Below are 13,406 nucleotides of genomic sequence, written 5' to 3' on the forward strand. Positions count from 1 at the left end.
CCTTTAGATTGTTTTCATAGTAAATTAATGTCTTCAGACAACAAAAAATATTCTTGTAGTACTTTAATTGCACGTCTGTTCTAACAACCCAGAAGTTCTGGCTGAGTCTTTTGAAAATCACCCAGTTTGGCCATCACGTTGTATGTAACTATTAAACCCTGAGGAAAATCTTTAGCATCGGGCAGATTCTTTTACTGTTGAACGTAGGTCTGGGATCAGAGACAGCTGCTCTCGGTGCTGGTGCTGCAGCTTGGGGAAGCATTAGTAACAGAAGGTGGTGTGTTACATCTGAGGTGAAACCCTGGCTGACCTGCTGCCCCTTGGCGTGTTTAAATCCGTGTTTGAGGTTTACTGAACTGCATGGCAGCCTTTTATAGATTTGGATGGCAATGTATTAAAAAGAAACAGAAAAATTTCCCGGACAGATGGTGTGTTGCAAGTTCTCAGAAAAAAAGTTTAAAGAGATGGGGATACTATTAAAAGATGTTATGGCATTTACTGTAATGTGCAGAGCACACATTAATTGGAATTTAAGTGTTAAGAGCTACATTTTAATAACTCCAACCACAGCTGAAAGCAGTCTTCGCAAAGATTGTCATTAATGTGGGCTGAATAGCCTCTTTAAGTTTACATTATTTTTATGATTTCCAGTGAAAGCAAAATACAACAGGAGAAAGTTTTGGAAGTCTGATTGAAATCTGGTTTTATCCATCTGTCTACAGGATCCTGGTTTACAATAAAGCATCATTATTCAGTATTTATTCATGAATTTTGTAGGAAACCCTTGAGCTCTTGTGGGATTTTTTCATGTGTCTGGCTATTTTTTTCTATTTTCTATTTCTGTTTGGACTTGATTTTAGGTATATTTTCTACTGGTAGCTTTGTCAAGACATCAGAACCAAATTCGGAGGGCTTTTTACCAAATGAGCAGATACTTCTCTGGCCAGCTCTAGCTTCAATTTGACATAGTTAGTCTTATTTTTAATGGATTCTAAGGCTGTTCATGCTGCCAATAACATCCTTGTCACCTCCTCTGTGTTTGCCCGCCCACAATTTTCATCTTTAATTGTGAATCTGCCAGCTCTTTAACCACAGAGGGGTCTCATCAGAAACACTGGCTTTCCTCACTTGGTTTCAGGGCAGGGTCTTCAGGCAGCTCCAGTCCTTGAGCTGAAGCTCCTTCTAGACTTTAGTGGAAGGGAAAAAGCAAGCTGACACATAGACCTTGTGAGTAAAAGAGGTGAAAGGATGCTGCTTTGTTAGAAAACATCAAAGCAGACCTAAATCATTGCGCTACAAAGGGGACTTTGATGAGTTAGGTGGGCATTGTCAATAGCCTGCTCTTTATTGAGCATCCCATGGATGTGTTCTCTGACGTAATAGAGCTTCAGTAACTCAGGTGTTTAAAAAATGTCTATAATCAATATTTAATAGGTATAATTCTTCTGAATGTCTCTCAAAGAGCTCAATATGTTCATCATAAGGCCCCAGTCTAGCAAAGAGCTTACGCCAAAAACCAAGCTGTCCACTATTGAGCCAGTATATCAACTGCATCTCCAAACAGCAGTAGACTTTCAGCCTTGTTCCTCAAAATGGAATTATCAAAATCAAAATAATCTGATTTACATAAAAGAAGCTAAATTTGGTCTTGCTGTTTGGTTTTTTCCCATGTGCTTTCCAACATCTCCATAGGAAAACTTGCTGACGTTTTAAAAAGGGCTTTGATTCATAGAGCTTCGATAGTCTTCAAGATTTTGATAAAGGATATTTTGCTCATCTCCTTAGTAGATTTTGCAGTTAAGTGTGGTAATAAGGAAGCAGCACTGTTGATAAAGAATGTGAAGAGCTGACAGTGTGCTTTGGTATCTAAGTTTCAGATCTAAGGACCAAAGAATAAAGCCTAGATCATTAGTTAAGGGCTAAGTTGTCACTGACAAGTGGGAACACAGCTGTCACCCTTAAGTGCAAATACACCCATGGCAGGGGTCCAAAAGGGTGTGAATCCTTTTAGTATCAAAATTATTCTCTTCAACTGAACTTCTAATGAAAATCTCTATTTTAAGTCTGTGGAGCACATTGCAGGTTCTGCTGAGATAGCCCAGGATATGCAGTGTATGCCCTTTATTGATAGGTGCTGGATGGCGCCCAGATAATGGATTGCTGTCAGGGACTGTGTGCATCAAACTTTTAAACAAGTCTGTAACAGAATGGATGAACTCAACATTTTACTCCTTCAAACCCAGGAACCCAAAGAGGATGGTCTGTCTAATTGCTTGCCTTTAAAACCCGGAGAAAAATCCTATGATTTCGAAGACCAAGTTCCTACTCTCATAGCCTGATTGGCCACTTACTCTGCACTTCTAAAAACCTTACTGATCCAGTCCCAGATAACATCTCTTTTGGTGAATTTGCTTTGGAAAAACATCCCATATCAAATATGTTTCCTTTTTATTTTGTGAGACGCATATCTTAGTCTAACTGGAGTATGATCCATCATAGAGACTTCTGTAGTTGACTCTAAATATGAAGGAAGAAGGTTACCTTCTTTCTTCTTTTGTTGATATGATTGCATTTCATCACCAAGAGTGAAAACATAAGCAGTAGGTTCACACAGGTTAAAGAAGAAAGGAATGACAAATACGTGAAAGAGAACAGAACCAGATAGACAATCCTGTTCAGTTTGAGTTCAGAATGATTCTTTTCCCAGACAGGCCCTTCAGCAGAAGCATTTATCAGTCTGATTTTGGATTTGAGATGGTAGAGAGTAAAAAGCAGATGAGTTCTCATCTCCCAGAGAAATTAAACAGCACTTTGTAACATTCCGCCTGTAAATAAAAGAGAAAGTAACCCATCTAGTAATACACCATCACTAACTTAGCATCTTCAGGGCATTTCTTTAGCTTTTCTCCTAGATGTAAATTAACACAATTTCTTTGTCTTTCTCCTTCAAATTCCCATCCCTGGAATGCAGCTACTGTTTTTATATCCCTCTTCTGTTTTTCTCTTATGTGAAAGCCTGTCATTAACTTGTTTACCCATGAAATCTTTGTCTCGGAGCACAATCATATTCCTTCTTTACAGAACCCTCAAATAGGATTACTCTGTCTGTTTTCCTGCAACACAGAATCACAGAATCGCCTAGGTTGGAAGGGACCTTTACTTGCCATCATACCCAGTATTTCATGAGGCTCAGCATTTTATGATAGACAGCCTTGTAGTTTCTTTCCAGTTCATACTCCGTACTTCAAAATGCTCTCCTAAACCTTGTGAGGTATTTGGCAATACATGCGTAGCTCCCTTGCCTACAAACAGATACGATACTAGTGAGGAGATGCCTTTTAGACTAAGGTCTTGTCTATATAGGATTTCCTGTAAGATCCGTGAAAAATAGCCCTTTTCATCATCTTAAGCTTATCATCCTGTTACACTAAATTTAATTTGTATTGGTTGGTGGAGATTTAGATTCTTATTCAAAAGTTATTAAATGTTAAGAAGTACCATAAACACGTGCAGACGGGTGGGGGGAAGAGGTTCGCGTGAGAGTGAAATATGAACTGCAGTATATATTTGCGTCAGTTTTGAAATCGTTTGATCTCTACACAGAATCCCACAGTGATACTATTTGCTGGCCATCTTTTGGTATTTGTACCAGACTGAAAAATCTTGCCTTTTAGGAAACCTGCACTTTCAAATTATGCTGGCCCTATTCAGTAGGTTGAATTCAGCAATGCAGGGCTTCTTTTCATCTGTCTTTGCCTTTGTAAACTTCATCTTGAGGCCAAGGACCAAGCAGTTTTCTCAGTTTGAAAAGCACTGAGAGTTGCAAAATCACCTGAAATTGTTCCTCGCATGCTTGTGCTACCAATGAAGCTGAGGTTCCGGCTATTATTAGCGGGTAAAAATCATTGAATATATCTTTCATTCACAGAAATGTTAGTAGTAATTTCTATAGTGGATATAAACCTGAAAAAAAGACTAAAATACAAATGGAACATATTTCACAATTTAAATAATACGTGGCCTTTTGGACATGAAGAAGAAAGAGGAGGGCATCACCATTAAACATTATTCATTTCATGGTGTTTAAGACAGTTGATTCCAGTCTTCTCAATTCCTTAGGCAAAACTAAGTCCTTATTTTTGAGCTTTATCTAAGATCCATTGAAATTATAATTGCCATCATACCCAGTATTTCATGAGGCTCAGCATTTTATGATAGACAGCCTTGTAGTTTCTTTCCAGTTCATACTCCGTACTTCAAAATGCTCTCCTAAACCTTGTGAGGTATTTGGCAATACATGCGTAGCTCCCTTGCCTACAAACAGATACGATACTAGTGAGGAGATGCCTTTTAGACTAAGGTCTTGTCTATATAGGATTTCCTGTAAGATCCGTGAAAAATAGCCCTTTTCATCATCTTAAGCTTATCATCCTGTTACACTAAATTTAATTTGTATTGGTTGGTGGAGATTTAGATTCTTATTCAAAAGTTATTAAATGTTAAGAAGTACCATAAACACGTGCAGACGGGTGGGGGGAAGAGGTTCGCGTGAGAGTGAAATATGAACTGCAGTATATATTTGCGTCAGTTTTGAAATCGTTTGATCTCTACACAGAATCCCACAGTGATACTATTTGCTGGCCATCTTTTGGTATTTGTACCAGACTGAAAAATCTTGCCTTTTAGGAAACCTGCACTTTCAAATTATGCTGGCCCTATTCAGTAGGTTGAATTCAGCAATGCAGGGCTTCTTTTCATCTGTCTTTGCCTTTGTAAACTTCATCTTGAGGCCAAGGACCAAGCAGTTTTCTCAGTTTGAAAAGCACTGAGAGTTGCAAAATCACCTGAAATTGTTCCTCGCATGCTTGTGCTACCAATGAAGCTGAGGTTCCGGCTATTATTAGCGGGTAAAAATCATTGAATATATCTTTCATTCACAGAAATGTTAGTAGTAATTTCTATAGTGGATATAAACCTGAAAAAAAGACTAAAATACAAATGGAACATATTTCACAATTTAAATAATACGTGGCCTTTTGGACATGAAGAAGAAAGAGGAGGGCATCACCATTAAACATTATTCATTTCATGGTGTTTAAGACAGTTGATTCCAGTCTTCTCAATTCCTTAGGCAAAACTAAGTCCTTATTTTTGAGCTTTATCTAAGATCCATTGAAATTATAAAGAGTCTGAGGCCAGTAGCCTTTGGACAGATTGTGTTATTTTGACGAGCAAACCAGTTAACATATGCTTATCTTATGAGACAAAACAGCTGAGAAGAGGAATGGGCAGCCATCAACTGGACAGCTTTTAGTCTGTACTGTACCAATACAGAGCTCAGAGGCTTTGAAGGATTTACAGGAGTGATTTTCTTTTTATCCTGGATTAAGAACTTTAAATATTTTAATAAATAATTAACTGGATCAGAACCTGGTTCCATCATGTTTAAAATGTTCAAAATAACGCAAGTTTTCAAAATTGAAGTATTTGTAAAAAATATTCACCTATTTTAGTGTAAACGTCTGCAAAAGATTTTTAACTATTTTGTAATGTATTTATCTGCAGGATCCAAAACTGCGTGAACTGTTGGATGCTGGGAACATAGGAGGCCGACTGGAAAATCGAATGATAACTGTTGTCTATGGTACAGACCTGGTCAATATATCGTACTTGAACTTGGTGGCATTCCAAGAGGATATAGCAAAGGTAATATACATTCATCTGTGTCATATAAGATTAATGCTTTCGAAGTCCTCTTTTGAGGTACAGATAAATGAAATTAAAGTGGAGATTGGTGTGAAATGAAGCTCAGTTCTGTTATAGAGCAGTGCCACTCACTACCCAAGAGGAAATGTGCAATGATCTTTTTCAGGAAGTTTATTCAGCAAAGTTTATGCCCCCTGTTCTGTGCTCATCTTCAGAACATTGCTTGTAAAGCCCAAATAAGCCCTGTGAAAATAATGGTACATGCAAATTTTCACTCAGCTGTAAGTTAGTATACTGTGAGTCTCCAAAAACATATCAATATCTTTCAGTAGTTATCACCCTTTTATACTTGTTCTAAGCGTGTGAGAATTATGGATCAAGGTTTGTAGAATGGTTGTAAAACTGTTTGTAAATGGTTGGCTTTTTAAGGTTGGCCTATATCCAAGTAGGAATTTACAGTGCTACCTTGTATACTCAAGTATGGCAGCAAGCAGACACCGAATTTAACTTACATCGGTGGTTTTGCTTATGTTCAAAGGTTAAATTTCAAGCACTGCATTTTGTCTGCTGATAGCCCTTGATAAGAACTGTGGAGTCAATGTCATACCTTAGCAAAGTATTTTTTACAATGCATGTACACAGTCCCTTCATTACGGTCCAACACACCACATCAAACACAGTTGTGTGTGACAATTATGATTGAATTTAGTGCTCGTTTATTTTCTCCCTTCTTCCACCTTCTCTATGACTCAGTTGATTTCACTGAAGTGGGAGCTCTTTGATTTATCTATTCTGAATTGACATTCAAAGGCTACGCCTCTTTCCACGTCCATTCATGTAGATAGACTGATGACAGCCTCCAGATAACCACACACAGAACACACTTTCATATGGTTTGCATCCTTGAGTCCACTAGATTGTGCTGAGAAGGTAGTTTCTCTGTAGATTGCTGTTATTTAACAACAGTAAGGAGTTATTTTGACACCTCACAGGCAGCAAGGATGAAAAAAGGTCATAGGATGAAAGCCTTAAGCTAGGAGGATATATTTTTGCTTGCCAGCTTTCTGTCTCTGCTAATCTTCATTAGCCAATTGGTTAACTTGGCAAAAACACAACTTCCACTGTTTCTTTGATGTGAAAGAATAGAAACAAAATGAGTTTGTGGTGGTCCATGAACTGCTGAGTGGGAAGTGCTGTCCTCGGACTTGAAAACACACGGCTATATTCTACAGGAGTTGTTAAGAGATCTTAACACCACAAAAGTGACAGCAAATGAAACAAGTCTTCAGGGAAAAAAACCACCTGAGCATATGTGGAAAATGAAAAAGTAAGGTAAAGCTTTACCAGCAAAAAGTGTTAGCCTTTACCAAGAAAGAGGGAAAATCGCTTAAATCAGAAGCATATGTCCTTTTTATCTTTCCTGTCTAGCCAAAAATCAGTGAACCATAATCTGTTTGCTAAAACAGTACAGAAATTAGTGGTTTAGGGCCATTTTCAGTTTGGTAATGGAACCTTAAAAATACTGTAGATAAAATAATGTTTTAGAAAAGCTTGGCTGCGCTAAATCCTGAGTATCTGCTATGATCTGAGTAACTAATCTGAGTCTTCCTTGTTACTTGTAAATGGGTAGACCAAATAAATTCATGTTTTATCAATCTAGGACTGTAGTCTGGGGATGGGATTTTGAAAGCACTGCAGATTAGCTGTGCTTACTTTGAAATAATTTTAAATATCCTGATTGTTTCAGTGTGAACAGAGTTTTATAACTGTTGAATGTATTTAACATATCTTCCAGAGCTAGAAATGGTGATGTAGTTGCGATGTAGCGTTTCCTCCAGGAGAAATTAACTGATGTTTAAGGTGATGAGCTGAAGGGCACCAAGGGACTGGTTTGTTCAAAGAATGCAGCTTGGAATTCACTGGCTCATGGTCTAAAGGGCAGATTGCTAGACACATCTTGAGGAGAAGGAGCGTTTGCTTATTCTCAGACGGGTGTGTCTTGTCTTGGGATGGGATTTGTGAGCATCCACCAACATATCACTGCAGAAGCCAGGATAAAGTAGTTTATTCTTAAATTTCATTCTGAGCAGATGCTCCTTTTTCTCCAACTCTGTTCCCAACATGAAGTTCAACATGTGAGCCTCTGTGTCTCCTCTACAGTATTTCATTCTCTTCCCAAGTCTGGTAACTTCAGAAATGAATGTCCCATCTTTCCCTTCTCTTTCCTCTTGCTCCCTTTTGTGCCTGTCTCTGTTCTCACCACACTGGTCCATCTTGGCCATACAGACCCCTATCCAGAGCCTGAGGAACTCTGTTTCCCCTCAGTTCCATGAGCTTTGGATGAGATCCATGACTAAGAGTTGATGAATTCCTCTGGAAGTAAAATGATGTAATCAAAGATGATTCACAAGTCATGCTATACTATGCTTTTCAGCATACATCTTTATTTTTCCAGCTTCTTAGGCATATTTAAGAGATTGATCACTATAACAAAATGTTAAAACCAGACAAATTTGGTGTCCGTTTGATATATTTTTAAAACAAAATTCATTAGGATGCTGAAAGTGTAGAATTTCAGCAGCTTGCTTTGTTAACCTCCCATCAAAAACAAATGTGCGAGAAACATTGCCTTCACACATAGTCAATTCTGATTTGAAGGAAGTGTTTTCAAGAATGTGTGCTGTCTTTTCTTATGAAAAAAGTCTCATCTCTTCTGTTGAGATAGATGTCTTACAGTATGTATCCTGATTCATGTAATAGAGGGTAGAAATTACTTCACTGAACAACAGTTTTCCAAATGAACTGCTGCTTATATGCTACCTGCCAAAGCACAGAACAGCTAAATAATTTGTTAGTAAGGTTCACAGGAGTGATATAAATATAAATTAGTGTAACAGGAAGTAACTAAGAGGAGATCAAGTTTGAGGAGCTCTTATCATGATGGATACAACTTGCTTGGAATTGAATGGGAAGGCTGGGTTCTTCTGCTACCAAACAGGATCAGAGACTTCCAGTCTGCAAACAGTTTGTTGGCAGTAGGACAGTCCTGTTTCAAAATGCCCAGATTTATATTTTCCTTTTGTATTGCATCTGTACAGGAGTCTCCAGCTACCGCAGTGATTCAGAGGCTGTTATAACCTTCCTGCAGTAGGCTGTTTTCTTTCTACACATAACAGCTTTCTACCCTGCGGAGCGCTCTCACCCAGCGCTGCCTTCTGGAATCGCTGCCGCTTGGTAAAGAGGGCTGCAGAGTGCATCATGCAGGGAGTTAGAGTATGGGCTTTACTCTGTACCATGCAGCAAAACCAAGGAAACAGAGCCATTTGGTAGCTAAAGTGACAAGACACATCTTGGCTCACAGCTTGATGCAAGCCCATCGAAGTCAGTCCAAAGCATCTCCTTTATTTCTTCGGGTCTATGCTCAGGGCTGTTGCTTCCCCTCCTGCTGAGGGTTCAGATCAGTGACTGGAAAGATGATGTGATCCTTGGCATATTTTCTGATCTTGGTTTTTTGGCTGCAGCTCTGTGGTGGCTGGAATGAAGACCCTAAAATGGGAGAAGTGATGAGCAAGTATTACTTGTGACTTGTTGAGTTGGCACCTGCATCGTTAGAAAGGGCTCAGCCTGCAGGTAGCCCTTGGAATGTTTGGCAAGAGCAGTGTGATCAGTTGAAGAGCCAGGAAAAGCTAGCAAATGTACATGGCAAGACTGTTTATATAAATAATGCTTGTGACAGGCACGTAATAACTGAGTTCCACTTACATTCCTGGCAACAAGTACTCAAAGAGAAGGAAGAGCGGGGATGTGGGATACTCCTGAAGTGCCCTACTTCTGTTTTCTACAAAATAATTCAGTTTTAAGCCCAGCAGAATCAGTGAGATCAAAACAAAATCTATCAAGATGTGTTAAAAGCCAACATATTTTCAATTTCTAAATAATATTTTATGTTGCCATTAATCTTTGCAGCCATTAATGTCATAGGGAGAAGTTTTAACTGCTATTATTAGTGCCTAAACAAAGCAGTGTTTACAAGATGAGCCTATTTTGAGCCCGGAAAAATGAGTTGCCAAGAAGAAAAAAAGATGCTGCACTTAATACACTTTCTGTTCCAAGAGTCACAGCAAAGCAGTGGTGTTGCTAACGAACCCGACTCCTCCTCTTTTTCTTTCTCATACCCTGTTTTTTTTCAAATTGGACCTAAGAAGGAAAAACAAGTAAAGAGAAAAAAAAAAAGGAAGTGGTCACAAGAGGTGGAGGGGAGAGGACTATCTTAGCAACAGTGGTTTACCTCCAGAACAACAAGTCTGTGTCTGAGGGAGGAAGGTTTCTCTGCCAGAAATACCAGTCCCAGGGAGACGTGTTGTCTCAGCTGCTCAGGGGTGAGGTTGTAAATGGGGCAGAGTTAAGGCTCTGCTTGCTGAAGGGTATCAAAGGCCCTCGTAACAGTAGGCATACAGGTAGCTTTAGCTCTTCATTGTAGGGAGCAGCTGTGTGACACTACTTTCAGGAAGAAGATCCGATAACTTTAGGGAACAAATTTTAGAACATTAAAAAATAGAAAAAAGTGGTAATTACTGAACCTCACAAATCGCTCACCTAGGCAGGCGGAAATTTGAGGTTTTTAGGTAAAACAAGCTTATAAGCTCCAAAGTGACGTAGCAACATTACTTTCATTGGAAGTCAATGACACTTTTCATCATCATCAGTTTTTGTCAGAATGCAGTCACCTTTTTTTTATGTTTTTCCTCAAGAAAAAGAAGAACCAAGGAGAGGGAATACCTCCCAAAGAGTATGCATCTGGGAGGGTGTGCGGTGATGGGAATTTTGGATCTGGACTGATATGAAAGGAAACTCAATTTTAGTTTCAAAGAAAACCCAGAAAACTTCATCAAGTAAAAAAAATAAAAATCACACTGTTTACAAAGGCATTGTTTATTTTTGTTCCTTTCTTTCACAGGGCTGAAACAAAGCCAATCCAAAACCATAGTTGTGCTTAAAAAGTATTTCAACTAAAGATTGTAAATAAGCACCAAGTTGGCAAGGAAAAATGCACTGAAGCTATTGATGAAAAGCTTCAGGAGACACCTGCAAGGGAGAAGAGCAACAGGATGAGCAGTGAGAGCCTAAACCTCAGATTGTTCATGGATCAGCCTTGCTGGGAACCCAGGAGAGGGCAGAGACCTAAGGGAAGGACTTCAGCAACATACATAGAAATGAGAAAAAAAATCAGTCAGGAAAACAGAGAAAAATGGAGGCAGAGCCATGGGAAGAGCAGTGCCTGCAGGTGGAGAAGGGAGGTGACCCTTGAGCAGGTGGAGAACATTTTTTCTCTAGGTCAGGATAGCAAGAGGGGAAAAATAATTTCACAAGGGATAGGACCACAGTGTAAGGATCTATGGAAAGGAAAAGAGAAGCTTTTCCTTTTGGAGTTACAACTTCTTCCCAATATATCAGAATAATTTAAATTTATTCTTACATATTTCTCCTGGTTTGATTTTTTAAGTATGTTTCTTATTTTGGCTGGTAAGATCTTAGATACAGTTCTTAATTCAGTATCTGCCATAAAAGATAAGGCATGATATTTGTTATCTGAATTACTTCATGATCTGAGGAGTGATGCAGGGTCTCCCATAACCTGTCCAAGAGGAGACACTGTGGTGTGGTCTGTATTCCACCCTGCCCAGTCTGTCCGTCTGGCTTCAGAGGGCTCCGCGCCCATTTCGGCTTCATTTAGGAGAATGGTGATATAAAAGCTCCCTTTTTAATCCTTTGTGTGTAAAACAGGACAGTGTTCAAGACACAAGAAAATGTGTTTTTCTAGACTTTTTTTCTAGACTGTTTTTCTAGAATTGCACATTTTACAGGAACTTGAATATGTTTTGCATCAGACATTTATACACATGGTTGGGGTTTTTTCAATTTAGTGGAATAAGGTATCATTAAAAAAAAATATTTGTAACAGTCTTCCTTTTTTGTAGCATGAGAAAATCAGGTCTCACAGACAAGAAAGGAAACTGTAATTGGAAAAATCAAGTTCAGACTTAAATTTGGCCCCTTTTACTAACAATACAATTTTCGAAAATATTTTGCATTGTGGAAGTAAACATCTAAACGAGGCCTCATTTAATCACATTTTCTCTCTATAGGAATGGTCAGATGAAGTGTTCAGTTTGGCAACAAATTTGTTGGCACAGAACATGTCAAGGGATGCCTTTCTGGAAAAAGCGTAAGTGGCCGTCCTATTTAATTCTGTGGGTGTTGCTCTTTTCTCTGCGTCATTTTCCTCTTTTCTTGTTAGTCATATTGTCATCTATTGTTTCTGCTTTGATGAGCTGTCACTTTTGTAAACACAGGCTGTCCTTTCTCATGGTTTTAAAAAGGCTGTTATCTAAACGTCATTTAAACAAAAAATCTTGTTAGGGTTCTTCTTGTAGCAAAAATCAGAATTAAATGCCATGTATGCCAAAGTAGTAGCTTCAGCTGTAGTCTGAAGCTCTCAATTTAAAATGAAAGAATATTCTGAACTGACTTGCTTCAGGTTTATTTTCCCTTTTTTCTGTTATCGATCACAAAATGAGAAATGCAGGAAGTCCATTTTCCCTCAGCCTCATCTCTCTGCAATCTCTAGTTCTCACAAGATCCAGAGGGAAGCTGTGAATCCATTCACCCAGGTTGCTTTGCACGCTGCGTCCGTTCTGCATCGCTGTCAACAACGTAGAAAAGCTGTTCCTGGGAACGTTTGGGGTGTAAAAACACACCTCCAAAAGGAAAGCGAAGCGAACCTGAGATTAGCGATTCTCAACTGGATGCACAGTTGAAAAGTGCACATGCTGAGGGAGTCTTGCATAAGTGAATAGCATTGAGAACAGCGTGGCAAAGCCTAGCAGACAGTGATACACTAATGAATCGGGGTGTTTTCTGGCTTTTTCAGGTTCTAAAAGGGAAGATCTCCTTCCCCAGCCTACGAGTTGGCTGATTAAATTCAGCGTTGTGACTCTCCCAAATATATTTTCATTTCTGCTCAGTCCAGCTAAATACCAAGCCGGAGCTTAAGTTTCTAAAACTTGCCTCCTCCAAGAAGCAAGTTAACCCACCCTTTTTCTGGACTTTCTAATGTTGTGCATGCCTAATTTCATTAAATGTGCTCATAGTCAGGAGGTCCCCGACTGCTTAAGTTTAATGCCATCTACATATTCATAGGTGCCTGTTCTGGGGAGGGCAGTTGGGTGTGTTTCCTTCTCATAGCATTCAGTGTGGTGCAGCTGAAGTCTTCCCTCAGCCCCACAGGCTGTAGACGAGTTAGAGGAGTGTTTTGATGTTACTATGTCCATGCACCGTACTGTGATGGGGAGCATTGTGGCTGTACCCAATGGCCATTTTCCTATCAGATTCACAGGAGGAACGTGTTATCACACAGTATAGTAGAGCCAGTCTAATTTGGAGCAAATTTTTGGAGGTTGTTCAAGTTACGTTAACAAAAGATAAAGTCACTGGACACATTGCGTAGATTCAGTAGCAGGCAAGCATGGCATTTCTGTGTCTCTTTCTTTTTCCACTAATTAATAAATCACTTGGGAACTGTAGGGTTTCCTGGGTCCTCTGCACAAATACCAAATCAGAGTCACTAAAGAAATCCTAGACTTCAAAGATGAAAAATATTTCCCTGTTATGGTTGCAGTCCTATACGAACACTTTTATTG

At 39.1% G+C, this 13,406-nt stretch overlaps 1 protein-coding gene across 4 annotated transcripts in view; it reads left to right on the forward strand.

The window, feature by feature from the left end:
- The window catches only part of PLCB1 (phospholipase C beta 1), a 289,951-nt gene that overhangs the window by 129,255 nt on the left and 147,290 nt on the right, over positions 1 to 13,406 (forward strand). For all 4 annotated transcript variants that reach the window (XM_014966416.1, XM_014966418.1, XM_014966417.1 and 1 more), the window contains exons 2-3: positions 5,566 to 5,706; positions 11,853 to 11,932. In XM_014966416.1, coding sequence (XP_014821902.1) covers positions 5,626 to 5,706; positions 11,853 to 11,932 — 161 coding nt within the window. In that variant the 5' untranslated portion in view covers positions 5,566 to 5,625. The remainder of the gene's footprint in view (positions 1 to 5,565; positions 5,707 to 11,852; positions 11,933 to 13,406) is intronic.

This window comes from Calidris pugnax, unplaced genomic scaffold, assembly GCF_001431845.1.
Source record: "Calidris pugnax isolate Ruff unplaced genomic scaffold, ASM143184v1 scaffold31, whole genome shotgun sequence".
In the NCBI taxonomy this organism is placed as follows: domain Eukaryota; kingdom Metazoa; phylum Chordata; class Aves; order Charadriiformes; family Scolopacidae; genus Calidris; species Calidris pugnax.